The 16204-nt window shown below is 41.6% G+C and overlaps 1 protein-coding gene across 2 annotated transcripts in view; it reads left to right on the top strand.

Annotated features, from left to right (window-relative positions):
- Positions 1–14293, top strand: part of Fam184b (family with sequence similarity 184 member B) — a 102158-nt gene extending 87865 nt beyond the window's left edge. Inside the window, exons 13-16 of one of the 2 annotated variants that reach the window (XM_034508205.2) lie at positions 3079–3196; positions 10875–10979; positions 11941–12140; positions 13834–14293. In XM_034508205.2, the coding sequence (XP_034364096.1) occupies positions 3079–3196; positions 10875–10979; positions 11941–12140; positions 13834–13927 (517 nt within the window). In that variant the 3' untranslated portion in view covers positions 13928–14293. Of the gene's footprint in view, positions 1–3078; positions 3197–10874; positions 10980–11940; positions 12141–13833 lie in introns of those variants that run through there. The other variant, XM_076938464.1, reaches the window with a different exon arrangement.
- The last annotated feature ends 1911 nt before the right edge of the window (positions 14294–16204 follow it).

Genomic DNA, 16204 nt, shown 5'->3' with positions numbered 1-16204 from the left:
GAGGGAATATAAATAAAATAAAAATTAGATAGAAGGGGAAGAAGGCAAAGTTTTAACAACACAGCATTATGAGACAAGGAACCTTCAGAGTTGCCAGTGAGCCCCTGCTCTGCTGGCCATCTACCGCTGGGCATGCGGCCTGCCCTCGTGAATAGTCTCTCAATGAGACTCCCTCGGAAGAAACTAAAATTTCATTTGCAAATAGTTATCAATTGGAGACAGCTTCTGGGTTAGGAACTGGGGCCCACTTCTCCTGTCAGCTTTAGGACACAATCTGGTACAGAGTGGGGCAGGGCCTGTACATGGTGCCTCTGTCTCTGTGATGTCATGTATGCACCAATCCTGTAGACATAAAGGACCTTGTTTTCCTGGAATCCTCCAGCCCTCTAGCTCCTATAATCTTTCAGCCTCTCTTCTGCAGGTTTCCCTGAGCCTGCAGGGGATTTGATGGAGATATCCCATTCAGGGCTGAGTGTTCAAAGGTCTGTCACTCTCTGCATAATATCCAGCTGTGCCTGTATATGCTACAGGAACAAGAAGTCTTTGATGGCCCAAGGCACTGATTTATGAGTATAGTAAAATGTCATTAGGAGTCATTTTCTTGTTACTTTGTGCTTCTGGGCTATCTAGTCTTAGGTTCTGACCATCCAAGCAGTGTTGGTTATGGGTTCCATCTCGTGGCATGCGAGTGGGCCTTAAGCCAAATCATATATTAGTTTGTTACTCCCACGAGCTTTGTGCCACCACTGCACTAGTGCGTCCTATGGGCAGGACACCATTGTAGATGAAAGAGTTTGTGACCGGATTGGGTGCTTGTTTCTCCCTTGGTAGCATGCAGAGTACCAAAGACACTGGCATGTAGGGTGAAGGCTCTGTGCAGGCGCCAGCTCAACATCTGTGTTCAGTGAGTTGGGTGGCTGTTGTCTTCAGCAATGGGGCTTTGCCATGTGTTTCTAGAGAGCAACTATAGCAGTCTCATATTCTCTGCACTTTGATTAGTTGTGGGTCTGTGTTAATGGCCATTTACTGCAAACAGAATCTTCTCTAGTGTGAATTGAGTGATGCATTGATCTATAACGATCTGCTTTTATTTATGTGTATATGTATGTTTGTAGAGGGCTAGAAGCAGCTTTCTTCTGGCTGCTGGGTGATAGTGAACTAGAAGAAAAGATGACTGACAGGGAGACCAGTTAGGAGGTGATGTCGTGATCCATGCTGAAAATTAAAACCTCTTCCCCATGGTTATATAGTAGGAAGTGAATTTAAGAGCTATAGTCTTAAAAACCAGTCTTGACCCCAAACAGTTGTAGTGTGTCGTGCCCCAAACCACAGGCATATAATCCATAACAGGGAGATGAGACATGAGGATTGCAAGCCAGAAAGGGCTGTCAAATGAGTTCATGGGCTAGTAGTGAAATTGTATCTCAGAATAAAAAGTTTAAAAAAAAAAAAGCCTATGGATATAGCTCAGTGGTAGAGTGTCTGCTTATGATGCTCAGTCCCTAGCACCGATGAGCTGCAGGGAAATGCAGGAAGAGCACCACCCAGTGGGGACTTGCCACGTGCCTCTCAGTCTTGTGCCAGTCAACTCTTTTTGTATTGGATATTTTATTTACATTTCAGATGTTATTCCCTTTCCCCATTTCCCCACCCCCAGAAACCCCCTATCCCATCTCCCTCCTACTGCTTCTATGAGGATGTGCCCTCACCCACCCATCCACTCCCACCTCCCAGCCCTTGAATTCCCCCACACTGGGGCATCCAGCCTTCACAGCACCAAGGATCTCTTCTCCCACCTATGCCCGACAAGACTATTCTCCCCTACATGTACAGCTGGAGCCATGGGTCCCTCCCTATGGGCTCCCAGGCTGGTGGTTTACACCCTGGGAGCTCTGGTTGGTTGGTATTGTTGCTCTCCCCATGGGGCCACAAACCCTTTCAATTCCTTCAGTCTTCTAACTCCTCCACTAGGAACCCCATTATCAGTTCAATGGTTAATTCTGAGCATCTGCCTCTGTATATGTCAGGTTCTGGCAGACCTCTAAGGAGACAGCTATATCAGGCTCTTGTCAGCATGTACTTCCTGTCATCCACAACAGTGTCTGCCTTTGGTGACTGCAAATGGGATGGATACCCAGGTGGGCCCGTCTCCGGACAGCCCCTCCTTCAGTTTCTGTCCCACACTTTGTCTCCATATTTGCTCCCATGAGTATTTTGTTACTCCTTCTAAGAAGGACCGAAGCACCCACATTTTGGTCTTCCTTCTTCTTGAGCTTTACGTGATCTGTGAATTGTATCTTGGGTATTCCTAGCATTTGAGCTAATATCCACTTATCAGTGAGTGCATACCATGTGTGTTCTTTTGTGATTGGGTTACCTCACTCAGGATGATATTTTCTAGTTCCATCCATTTGCTTAAGAATTTCATGAAGTTGTTTTTAATAGCTGAGTCAACTCATTGATTTCACAACCAATCACCATTTTGTGCTCACTTTATAAAGGAAAAAACTGCTGGGAGTGGTGCAGCATGCAGGTGGACTTCTATGAGTTCCAGGCTAGGCTGGTCTATATGACAAGGCTAGCCTGAGCTACATAGTGAGGCACTGTCTCACCTGCACCACCACTCTCCTCTCGTCGTCGTCCCCCCACCCCCAATAACGAACTTTGGCTCCAGGAGAAGTGATGTAATCAATAAGAGCAACAGAGCCAGGATTAGAAGAGGGGTGGTGTTTTCTCATTTCAAAGTCCTCACTTGCCATCAATCAATAGGCATAGCCCCTCCCACCATCACCATCCTGCCTTAGTCTTTCATGGCTGCCCCTGAAAGACAAACTCATGGTGTACTCTATGACCCCACCAGATGGCGCAAGAACTTATTGGGCATCAGGGGATCCTGAAGGCTTAGGTTCCAGAAGCCAGGCTGTATGCACAAGCTATGTGCACACTCCTTAGTTTTGAATGAATGAGAGAACTGACAGGAACCAGACCAGGAGTAGGGGCTTGGGTGTCCATCCTAAGCACAGTCTCCCACCTGCCTATTGAGAAACCTCTGTAGGACTGACTGCATACTTTAAACAGGCTAAAAGAGTCCGGAGAGAAGGCAGGAAAAGGAACTTCACGACCTGAGGATCTGCAGCTCATTGGCCGCCTGCAGACACTCCTGAAGGAGAGAGAGGACATCATCAGGCAGCTCACGGTGAGGCCTAGGCTGTGATGGGGAGATACTGCCCAGCACGCACAGTAAAGGTGCTGGCTTTGAACCTGGCCTAAAAGGTTGCCTGTCAATCCTTCATTATTTTCTCCTATTCCTAAGAAGTACTCATACCAAAATAATTTTTTTCTTGGATACAGGCAAAGAAAAAAGCCATTCTATTCCCAGGTTTAACAGCACTTGTTTGATGTTGATTATATTTTTCACATATACAATTTGATAAAAGTCTGTTTACTTACCTTGGACTTTTAATAGAATTACTCAACTCTACCATTGTTGGATCTTCCTTTTGTAAAATCAACCATTCATTTTCTTTTATTTTTTGTTTTATTTATTTTGTTTATTTTTTTTGGATATTATATTTACATTTCAGATTTTATCCCCTTACCCCATTCCTCCCACCACCCAGGAACCTCCTATCCCATCCCCCATCCTCCTGCTTCTATGAGTATGTGCTCCCACCTACCCCCCTACTCCCACCTCCCCGCCCTCAAATTCCTCCCCCATTCAGTGTTCAGCCTTCATGGGACCAAGGATCTCTTCTCCCACCTATGCCCAACAAGGACTTCCTCCCCTACATATACAGATGGAGTCATGGGTCCCTCCCTATGTTCTCCCAGGCTGGTGGTTTAGACCCTGGGAAGCTCTGGTTGGTTGGTATTGTTGCTCTCCTCATGGGGCCACCAACCCTTTCAGCTCCTTCAGTCTTCTCTCTAACTTCTCCATTGGGAAACCCTTGATTGAATCAGTGGTTAGCTGTGAGCATCTGCCTCTGAATATGTCAGACTCTGGCAGACCTCTAAGGAGACAGATATATCAGGCTTTTGTCAGCATGCAATTCCTGACACCCACATCAGCGTCTATCTTTGGTGACTGCACAAGGGATGGATACCCAGGTGGAATGGTCTCCAGACGGCCCCTCCTTCAGTTTCTGTCCCACACTTTGTCTCCATATTTGCTCCCATGAGTATTTTGTTACTCCTTCTAAATAGGACCAAGGCATCCACACTTGGTCTTCCTTCTTCATGAGCTTCATGTGGTCTGTTAGTTGAATCTTGGCTATTTCAAGCTTTTGGGCCAATATCCGCTTATCAGTGAGTAAATACCACATGTGTTCTTTTGTGATTGGGTTACCTCACTCAGGATGATATTTTCTAGTTCCATCCATTTACCTAAGAATTTCTCTAATTCATTGTTTTTAATAGCTGAGTAATACTCCATTGTGTAAATGTACCACAATTTTTTTATCCATTCCTCTGTTGAAGGACATCTGGGTTCTTTCCAGCTTCTGGCTATTATAAATAAGGGTGTTATGAACATAGTGGAGCATGTGTCCTTGTTATATGTTGGAGCATCTTCTGGGTATATGCCCAGGAGTGGTATAGCTGGGTCCTCAGGTAAGGCTATGTCCAATTTTCTGAGGAACCACCAGACTGATTTCCAGAGTGGTTGTACCAGCTTGCAATCCCACCAACAATGGAGGAATGTTCCTCTTTCTTCACATCCTCGCCAGCAACTACTATCACCTGAGGTTTTTTTTCTTAGCCATTCTGACTGGTGTGAGGTGGTATCTCAGGGTTGTTTTGATTTGCATTCCCCTGATGACTAAGGATGTTGAGCATTTCTTAAGGTGCTTCTCGGCCATTCATGTTTCCTCAGTTGAGAATTCACTGTTTAGCTATGTATCCCATTTTTAATAGGGTTATTTGGTTGTCTGGAGTCTTAATTTCTTGAGTTCTTTGTATATCTTGGATATTGCCCTCTATCTGATGTAGGATTGGTAATGATCTTTTCCCAATCTGTTGGTTGCCGTTTTGTCTTATTGACAATGTCCTTTGCCTTATAGAAGCTTTGCAATTTTATGAGGTCCTATTTGTCAATTCTTGATCTTAGAGCATAAGCCATTGGTGGAACTTTTCCCCTGTGCCTAGGTATTCGAGGGTCTTCTCCACCTTCTCTTCTATTAGTTTCAGTGTATCTGGTTTTATGTGAAGGTCCTTTATCCAGTTGGACTTGAACTTTGTACAAGGAGATAAGAATGGATTGATTTGCATCCTTCTACATGCTGACCTCCAGCTGAACCAACATCATTTGTTGAAAATGCTGTCCTTTTTCCACTGGATGGTTTTAGCTCCTTTGTCAAGGACCAAGTGACCATAGGTGTGTGGGTTCATTTCTGGATCTTCAATTCTATTCCATTGATCTTCCTGCCTGTCTCTGTACCAATACCATGCAGTTTTTATCACTACTGCTCTGTAGTACAGTTTGAGGTCAGGGATGGTGATTCCCCCAGAAGTTCCTTTATTGTTGAGAATAGTTCTCTCTATCCTGGGTATTTTGTTATTCCAAATGAATTTGCAAATTGCTCTTTCTATCTCTATGAAGAATTGATTTTTACTAAGTTAATCCTGCCAATCCAGGAGCATGGGAGATCTTTCCATCTTCTGAGATCTTCTTCAATTTCTTTCTTCAGAGACTTGAAGTTCTTGTCATATAGATTTTTCACTTGCTTGGTTAAATTCATTCCAAGATATTTTATATTATTTGTGACTATTGTGAAGGGTGTCATTTCCCTAATTTGTTTCTCAGCCTGTTTATCCTTTGAGTAGAGGAAGGGTACTGATTTGTTTGAGTTGATTTTATATCCAGCCACTTTGCTGAAGTTGTTTATCAGGCTTAGTTCACTGGTGGAAGTTTTGGGGTCACTTAAGTATACTATCAAATCACCTGCAAATAATGAAATTTTGACTTCTTCCTTTCCTATTTGCATCCTTTTGACTTCCTTTTGTTGTCTAATTGCCCTGGCTAGGACTTCCAGTACTATATTGAATAGGTAGGGTGAGAGTGGGCAGCTTTTTCTAGTCCCTGATCTAAGTGGGATTGCTTCAAGTTACTCTCTATTTAGTTTGATGTTGGCTACTGGCTTGCTGTATATTGCTTTTACTATGTTTAGGTATGGGCCTTGAATCCCTGATCTTTCCAAAACTTTTAACATAAAGGGATGTTGCATTTTGTCAAATGCTTTCTTAGCATTTAGTGAGATGATCATGTGGTTTTTTTCTTTGAGTTTATTTATGTAGTGGATTACATTGATGGATTTCCGAATATTGAACTATCCCTGTATTCCTGGGATAAAGCCTACTTGATCATGATGGATGATTGTTTTGATGTGTTCTTGGATTCCATTTGCGAGAATTTTTGCATCAATATTCATAAGAGAAATTTCTATTTCTTTAAGGGGTTATGGGACTGTTTAGATGGTTTATCTGTTCCTGGTTTGATTTTGGTACCTGGTATCTGTCTAGAAAATTGTCCATTTCATCAAGATTTTCCAATTTTGTTGAGTATAGGCCTTTGTAGTAGGATCTGATGATTTTTTTAATTTCCTCAGTTTCTGTTATGTCTCCCTTTTCAGTTCTGATTTTATTAATTTGGATACTGCCTCTGTGCCTTTTGGTTAATCTGGCTAAGGGTTTATCCAACTTGTTGATTTTCTCAAAGAACCAGCTCCTGGTTTTGTTATTTTATATAGTTCTTTCTGTTTCTACTCAGTTGATTTCAGCCCTGAGTTTGATTATTTCCTGCCTTCTACTCCTCTTGGGTATATTTGCTTCTTGTTATTTTAACGCTTTCAGGTGTGCTGTCAAGTTGTTAGTGTATGCTCTCTCCAGTTTCTTTTTGTAGGCACTTTAGAGGTATGAGTTTTCCTCTTAGTACTGCTTTCATGGAGTCCCACAAGTTTTGGTATGATGTGTTCTCATTTTTATTAAATTCTAAAAAGTCTTTAATTTCTTTCTTTATTTCTTCTTTGACCAAGTCATCATTGAGTATAGCGTTGTTCAGTTTCCATGTGTATGTGGGCTTTCCATTGTTTTTGTCATTATTAAAGACCAGCCTTAGTCCATGGTGGTCTGATATGGTACAAGGGATTATTTCAATCTTTTTGTATCTGTTGAGGCCTGTTTTGTGAACAATTATATGGTCTATTTTGGAGAAGGTACCATGAGGTGCTGAGAAAAACATATATTCTTTTGTTTTAGGATGAAATGTTCTATAGATGTCAGTTAAATCCATTTGGTTCATAACTTCTGTTAGTTTCATTGTGTCTCTGTTTAATTTCTGTTTCTATGATCTGTCACTTTCTAAGAGTGGGGTGTTGAAATCCCTCACTATTATTGTGTGAGTTGCAATGTATGCTTTGAGCTTTAGTAAAGTTTCTTTTATGTATGTGGGTGCCCTTGCATTTGGGGCATAGATGTTCAGAATTGAGAGTTCATCTTGGTACATTTTTCCTTTGATGAGTATGAAGTGTCCTTCCTTATCTTTTTTGATTACTTTTGGTTGAATATCAATTTTATTTGATATTAGAATTGCTACTCCAGCTTGTTTCTTGGGACCATTTGCTTGGAAGATTGTTTTCCATCCTTTTACTCTCTGAGGTAGTGTCCTGTATGCAGCAAAATTCTGGGTCCTGTTTATGTATCCAGTCTAATAGTCTACGTCTTTTTATTGGAGAATTGAATGCATTGATATTAAGAGATATTAAGGAAACGTGATTGTTGCTTCCTGTTATTTTTGTTATTAGAGGTGTAATTATGTTTGTGTAACTATCTTCTCTTGGGGTTGTTGGAAGACTACTTTCTTGCTTTTTCTAGGTTGTAGTTTCCCTCCTTGTGTTGGAGTTTTCCATCACTTATCCTTTGAAGCACTGGATTTGTGGGAAGATATTGTATAAATTTGGTTTTGTCATGGAATATCCTGGTTTTTCCATCAATAGTGATTGAGAGTTTTGCTGAGTATAGTAGTCTGGGCTGGCATTTGTGTTCTCTTAGGATCTGTATGATATCAGTCCAGGATCTTCTGGCTTTTAGTCTCTGATGAGAAGTCTGGTGTAATTCTTATAGGTTTGCCTTTATATGTTACTTTACCTTTTTCCCTAACTGCTTTTAGTATTTTTCCTTTGTTTTGTACATTTGATGTTTTGATTATTATGTGGCAGGAAGCATTTCTTTTCTGGTCTAGTCTATTTGGAGTTCTGTGGGCTTCTTGTATATTTATGGACACCTCTTTCTTTAGGTTAGGGAAGTTTTCATCTATAATTTTATTGAAGATATTTACTTGCCCTTTAAGTTGGGAGTCTTCACCCTCATCTATACCTATTATCCTTAGGTTTGGCCTTCTCATTATGTCCTGGATTTCATGGATGTTTTGGGTTAGGAGCTTTTTGCATTTTGCATTTTCTTTGACAGTTGTGTCAATGTTTTCCATGGTATCTTCTGAACATGAGATTCTCTCTTCTATCTCTTGTATTCTGTTGGTGATACTTGTGTCTATGATTCCTGATCTTTTTCCTAGGTTCTCTATCTCCAGGGTAGTCTCCCTTTGAGATTTCTTTATTGTTTCTACTTTCATTTTTAGATCCTGGATGGTTTTAATTCCTTCACCTGTTTGGTTGTGTTTTCTCGCAATTCTTTAAGGGATTTTTTGTGTTTCCTCTTTAAGTGCTTCTACCTGTTTACCTGTGTTCTCAAATTTTTTGAGAGTGTTATTTATGTCCTTCTTAAAGTCCTCTATCATCATCATGGGAAGTAATTTTAATTCTGAATCCTGCTTTTCCGGTGTGATAGGGTGTTCAGAGCTTGCTATGGTGGGAGAACTGAGTTCTGATGATGCCAAATAACTTTGGTTTCTGTTGTTTACATTCTTGAGCTTGCCTTTGACCACCTGGTTAACTCTAGTGCTACCTGCACTCACTGGTTCTGACTGGAGACTGCCTTTCCAGTTATCTTGTGTCAGAACTCCTCAGGGTCCACATGTCTCTGTGATCCTGTGATCCTGAGCTCCAGCTGCTCTGAGTATAGTGGCTCCTCTAGGATGTCTCAGGATATGGTGTCTCCATGGTAGCAGACCAGCTAGGTGTCCCGCTGCTCTGGGTACAGTGTCTCCTCTAGGATGTTTCAGGATAAGGTGTCTTCACAGGGGGACAGACCAGCTAGGTGTCCACTGCTCTGAGTGCAGTGGCTCCTCTCAATGTCTCGGGATATGGTGTCCGCTGCTCTGAGTTTAGTTGCTCCTCTAGGATTTCTTGGGATAAGGTGTTAACATGGGAGCAGACCAGCTGGGTGTCTGCTGCTCTGAGGTCATTGGCCTCTCTAGGATGTCTTGGGATACGGTTTCCACATGGGAGCAGACCAGCTGGGTGTCTGTTCCAGCCATAAGGATTGTGAGAGGGGCAGAAGGGGAGTGGTATTCCATGGCAGTGGGGTTTGGGTGCCTGGTGGGTCCTGAGAGCTCCCTGCTCCCAGTTGTAGCTCTGGGGTGTAGGGCAGTGGGCAACTGTTCTTATCTGGTGCTCTGAGGTCAGTGGCCTCTCTAGGATGTCTGGGGATATGGTGTCCACACGGGAGCAGACCAGCTGTGTGTCTGCTCCAGCCACAAGGACCGGGTGAGGGGCGGAAGGGGAGTGGTATTCTGCAGGGCTGGGGTTTGGGTGCCTGGTGGGCACCAGGCAACCATTCACTTTCTAATTAGCAAAGCCATTACCTAGAGTCCTTGAAGAATTATTTCCAACTTTAATTCTGTACCCCCAAACCATTAAGACTCAATGCCCTTCCTTAGGGATATCTCTTCCCTTGGTCTGTCTTTGACTCATAGAATTATATTAATAAGGAATAACTGCTCCCTTCATAAGTATAAGAAGGTATTATACTTATGATTGTCTTTTTAAAAAAATCTATTTAAGTGTATATGTGTGTGTGTGTACCACGTGTATTCAGGTGCCTTTGGAGGCCCAAATATGTTGTCAGATCCCCTGGAGCTGGAGAGTTACAGGCATTTATGAACTGCACTAGGAATTCAACTTGGGTCTTCTGGAAGAGCAGTAAGTGCTCTTACCTGTGCTATCGCCAACCTCAGTTATGATTATCTTAAAGAAATAATTGCTCAGGTTAAGAATACTTGCTGCTCTTGCAGAGAGTCCAGGTTCAGTTCCTGGCACTCAAATGGTGGTTCAGTTCTTAGCACCACACAAATCAAGTGTGGTGGCACATGCTTGCAATCCCAGTACTTAGAAGTCAGAAACAGAGCACAAGTTCAAGGCCATGTTTATTCTTGGCTAAATAGTATGTTTGAGGCCAGTTTGGAATACATGAGACCCTATTTCAAACAAAGACAAGAGAGAGAAATGTTTTGAATAGGGAGGAGTTTTTCTTTAATATTTTTAACTTTTGTACTAGATTTTCCTTTTAGGTACTCAGGATAGTTAGATGTTTTTACTTGCTAAGGCACTATGCCTTTTCCTTCCCCTGTAATATGAAGCCCCAGATGTGAAGGTACTTCCAGTGACTGGCTGCCTGGCTGCCATTCACCTACCCTCCTCCTCCAGGGCTTTCCTTCTGTCTTCTGTCCTGTCACCATCCAGACAAAGCCAGTGGCCATGCCTAATATCAAAATGGTATAAAAGCATAAAGGAGGAGGGGGGATGGGATATACGGAGTTCTAGGGAGGGGAAATGGAGAAAGGAGATTACATCTGTCTTGTATATAAATAAAATATCCAATAAAAAATACAAAAAAAAAAAGAAAATAATTACTTGACTCATATACTAAAATAAATGATTAAAAGAAAAAAAAAAAAAAAAGACCTGGTTGCCTTGGTTTTCCAGGAAGAGAGAAGATTTCACTACGCAGCTTTCCCCAGTGCAGTGTCCCATCGGAATCGATCCTTCTCTTTCAATCCTCACCCAGGATACTTGACCCCTTCCATGAAAGTAAGTCAATTTTAGCACATCATACAATCTACACGTTTCTGTTCTCCTAAAAGTAGCTGCAGCAGCACACTGATGGGCTGGTGCACACTCAGACGAAAAGTCGCTGGAGAAAACCCATGTGAAGTAGTCTGCAGTGCCAGCAAACAGTAGGACTTCCTATATCACTATTAATATTCCCTCCATCTAGATGATGGGAGAGAATATCCCACTTCTTATTTCTCCATACTTGTGGACTTCATAATGACAAGAATATTCATAACAACTCTCTCATCTCCTATCACCAGATCCCTAAAGTTGAAGAGAATCGGTATTTCATAGCTCACAAAGTAACATACCTAGACTGAATGAACCTGTCAAGATCTCTTTCATGGTTTTTAATTTATCCCTCTATTGTAACAATGTAACTTGCACTCTAGAGGCTGACGATGAGGCAAGCCCAGCCCCTGCTATTATATGGCCTCCAAAATATTAAAGTTATAAAACATTTTCCCCAACTACTGGATAGAGATCATACATGTTTTGTTTTGGGTTGCAAAATAAAGATGGGAGAAAAAAATGGTTTGAAGGGCAGGGAACATAGCTCAGTGAAAGAATAATTGTCTGCATGCTTGATGCCCTGGATCCCATTCCCAGCACTGCAATAAAATTATCAATTAAAAAAATTACAGCAATTGACACATGGTTTCACTATGTAACCCTGGCTGGTCTAGAACTCACTGTGTAAAGCAGGCTAGGCCTGAACTCACAGAGATCTGCTTGCCTCTGCTTCCTGAGTGTTGATATTAAAGGCATGTGATAATATGCCTGTCTCTACCTCCCCCAATAATATCAGAACAATATTTTAGTATATAAGTAGGACTGTTACTTCTCTTCTGTGTTATTTGGGTTGGAGGAGCCTCTCTGCGTTTATAATAATGGTGTTCCTGGGTAAGCACTAACTCCTTTCCTCTACCACAAACAGAAGAAGAAGATGGAGGAAGTGCCCAGCCGAGTGGTCAGTGTGCCAAACCTTGCCTCCTATGCAAAGAACTTTCTGAGCGGAGACCTGAGCTCCAGAATCAATGCCCCTCCCATCACTAAGTCACCCAGCCTGGACCCAAGCCCCAGCTGTGGCCAGCCTTACAAACCCACCCAGCTACTAGATGGGAAAACTGCCTCAAGGTGTGACAAGTGAGGGTATTTCTCTATTTCTCCAAGGACAGGAAAGAAATTGGGGTCTCCTTAGACATCTGCTAAGACATCTGGCATCTGATCTAAAGAGTAGGAGTCCAGTCCTAGAAACAGTAACAGCCTAGCCAAATGGGACCACTGATGATAGAAACTGTGTTGTTCTTGAGAATTTTGGTGCTAGACTTTAGAAGGACTAATTTTTATGGCATCACTTAAGATCTGTATTTAAAATCCACTTTTCTTGGTTGTGTGGTCTTGGGCAGGTGATCTCTATAGTTCCCTATTTTACTATCTTAAAAATAAATACAGTAGCTACCTGATCAAATTGGTGACTAAAGGAATGTCATAGAAGATATTCCTACCCTTAAACCTGACACAAAAGTAGCTAAGGCTACTTTTCAGTGTGATTTGGCATTATTGAAGCAGTCAGAGCCTCTGTGTGTCAGGCTGAGTGTTGGTGATGCTGTCGGATGTACCTCTCATTTTCCCTTGTGATGTGCTTCTCTTCCAGAGGCATGTGTGGGTTCACCTGTTTTACTAATTGTCCTTCTTATCAAGCCCTTCATTCAAAGGGCATGCTTTAAATTCTGAGTCTGAAGTTTGCATTTAGAAAGGGTCTCCTCAAAATATTCTTATTCCAGAAGCTCTCTGTATACCAACCTGCCCATGGCTGTTTAAACTGGAGGGGAGGTAGAGATCTCATCTGCCACCCCTGAATGAACATCGCCCCTCTGGGTCCTGCCAGTGAGCAAAGCACACTGGTTCACCAGCTCCTGACTCTCAGTGATAGGCACCTCTGCTTCAAGCTATTCATTTTTTTAGTTTGTTTGTTTTTATTTTTTTTCAAGACAGGGTTTCTCTGTGTAGCCCTGGCTGTCCTGGAACTCACTCTGTACACCAGGCTGGCCTTGAACTCAGAAATCCACCTGCTTCTGCCTCCCAAGTGCTAGGATTAAAGGCGTGCGCCACCACTGCCCGGCTAAGCTATTCATTTTTTTGTTGTTCATTTTGTTTTACAGTACTTATGAGTCAGGTGCAGTGGTGCATATCTTTAATCCCAGCACTCTGGAGGTAGAAGCAGATTTCTAGGCCAGCAGTCTACATAGTACATTCTAGAACAGTCAGAGCAACAAAGTGAGACTCTGTCTCAAAAAAAAAAAAATTACACTATTTATTGGGGGCATAGCATCTGTTACTGAATACATGTCAAGGTCAGAGGACAACTTCTTTTATCATGTGGGTTCCATGGACCAAACTCAGGCTCTTATTGATCTGAAGCTCCACAAATGCAGTGACTAGTGACAGTTTCATTGACTGCTTTCTTTTGATCTATTAGGCAAATTTCACAGCCTCATTAAAATACTCAAATAATATTGTATAGAAGACTCACATTGCAACATCATGTTATTTTAACTTAGCTGATTTGTGCCTAAAATGGATAACAAATGCTACAAAATGCATCTCATCAGTATCATAACCATCAAGTGATCGGCCCTTGGTGGTTAAGAACTAGATACTTCTCCCACTCATCCTTCACAACTGGTTTCCAGCTGCCAATAGAGCTGGTCACAGTCTGGTATCTTCTGAAAGGATAACAAGCACTTAGCTTCTCCAGGAAAGATGGTACAGTATTGTTTTTTACTGAGTAAGTTTCACAGCCATGTAAACGTTTCCTTTTTTTAAGGGCCCAAGATGGAGAACCAGCCCAACCCAAAGAAGCCCCACAGAAGCAAGGCTCTCCACATCAGGAATGGTTTACCAAGTATTTTTCATTCTAAACTGATCTTTGGGATCTGTTCAAGGAGGACATTACTAGAAAATCATTTCAACCACTTGAAGTAATAAATTAAAACCACCCAACCAGGTAACTAGCTTGGAATGACTTACATGTGATGGATAGCTAAAACAAAGTGTGGCACTAACATTTCACCTTCATTGTGACACCTGCTTATATAAGAATGCTTAAAGATTAAACAAGCCAGTTATTAGAAAGCACCCCTAGGAAAATATTAATCTCTGATGACCAAATTACCCATTGTATTCCTAGTGCCTGTAATGTCATACTCCACTTGGTGAGATATCAGACTTGTGACTGCCATGGTCTACTTTAAAAGTATTTTTATTTTTTTCTTGGTCATCTCCAAAGTTATGACTATATATATATATATATGCATATGTATATATACACGTTATATATGTATATATTAACATATCATATATATATATATATATATATATATATATATATATATATATATATATATATAATTCCAAATGTACCTCTAACCTCAATATGAAGAGGAATAAAATTAAAGTTCCATATAAAAAGGAAAAGCAATGAGGACAAAACACCAAACCTACCAAGAATGGAGTGCAGCATGCTTGGATTGCATGTTTTGACTTCCAAGGTCTGGCACAGGCCACAGACTACAGAGGGATAACACCTACCTCAAACAGGACTCCATAAGGTTAAGCAGCATACTATCAAGCCTGCACTGGAATGATCGGTGAACAACTGTGCCTCCCGTTACACATCTCAGCTTCAATGATCATTGTGCTAAGTCTCTGCAAAGATTTCTAGACCGTCTTTTCTCTGATGTCAACGATGGCTGGGCCCATTCTTTATATCTGTGTCACCAGCCTCAGATGTATGGCTTCCTCACTGCATGGACTCCCAGAAGAGCAGGGAACTGCCCATGGTGCTGAAGCTGCATTCTGTCTCACCCTCTGACAACTTTTAGTGGGTAGACTTTTCTCTCTGGTGCTGGCCCAGCAAGTGGCTTATCAACTGATGTCAATTCTATGCATTGTCAAATTTTTGTTCTTTGAATAATAAAACTCTGAACTGGACAATAAAAATAAAAATGTCTGCCTCTGCACTACCACCACCTGGTGTATTAATCACTTTCAAATTAAAAAAAATTTTTTTTGGTAGTACTAGATCTAGAACCCAGGACCTTATGCTAGGCCAGTGCTCTACTACTAAGCTACCTTGCCCATAAAAATCCACCTTTTGTTGGTGTTTGTTTGGAGACAGGATCTCATTGTGCCCAGAACTCACTATATAATATAGACCAAGATGGCCTCAAACTCTTTCTCATCTCTGGCCCCCACCCCAGTGTACCACCATACCCAGCTAGGATGAACACACTAAAGATTGGCGACTCGTCAGTGACTTTTTCCATTTTGAATGCAACCATTTGTCACCATATTGGGAATGGCACATGACTTTTCAGTACCAAGTTTTTGTCTTTCCTGCTCAAGATGAGCCTGCTATATGCTGAAGACCCTTAAGTGTGTTGGGCTGTTACACTAAAACTTTCATGATGGGTTAATACAGACAACAGAAATGCATTACTTGCGGGTAAGAGATCTAGATGAAGGTGCTTAGCAAAGTAGGGAAGCATTCTTCCCAAGTCTCCAGTGTGGAGCCTCATGTGCAACAGAGCTGGTTTAAGCCTAATTAAACCAGGGTCCTAATCCCATTCATGAGCAGGCAGCTTTCATTGCTTGACCACCTCCTACTGCTCACCTTAATACTACAGGCTAGGCATCCCCTCTCCCAGCATTGGGACAATGAGTGCTTCGAGTGCACAGCAGTGGTAGCACATGGTTAGCATGTGCAAGGCCCTCAGTTCAATCCCCAGTAAGATTTAAAAAAAAAAAGTTTGCATACTTTCAGATTTATGAATATACATGAATATATATCTTAAGCATGGGACCAAAGTCTAAACATATTCCCTTATATTTCTATATCTGCCTTATTTTTTTCTTGGTCCACCTACATTTTTACTCAATGTATCAAGTATGAAAGTTTCCACTTACAGTGTCAGGTCAATATTGGAAAAGTTTAGATCTGGGAGCATTTGCATTTTTTTTTTGTTTGGTGTTTTTGTTTTGTTTTATTTTTGTTTTTTTGGTTGGGTTTTTTTTTTTTTTTTTTTTTTTTTTTTTTTTTTTTTTTTTTTGAGACAGGGTTTCTCTGTGTAGCCCTGGCTGTCCTGGAACTCACTCTGTAGACCAGGTTGGCCTCGAACTCAGAAATCTGCCTGCCT

Source organism: Arvicanthis niloticus, chromosome 7 (genome assembly GCF_011762505.2).
Source record: "Arvicanthis niloticus isolate mArvNil1 chromosome 7, mArvNil1.pat.X, whole genome shotgun sequence".
In the NCBI taxonomy this organism is placed as follows: Eukaryota; Metazoa; Chordata; class Mammalia; order Rodentia; family Muridae; genus Arvicanthis; species Arvicanthis niloticus.
The sequence above is the reverse complement of the archived record's forward strand: the minus strand, read 5'-3'. Positions and strand labels throughout refer to the sequence as shown.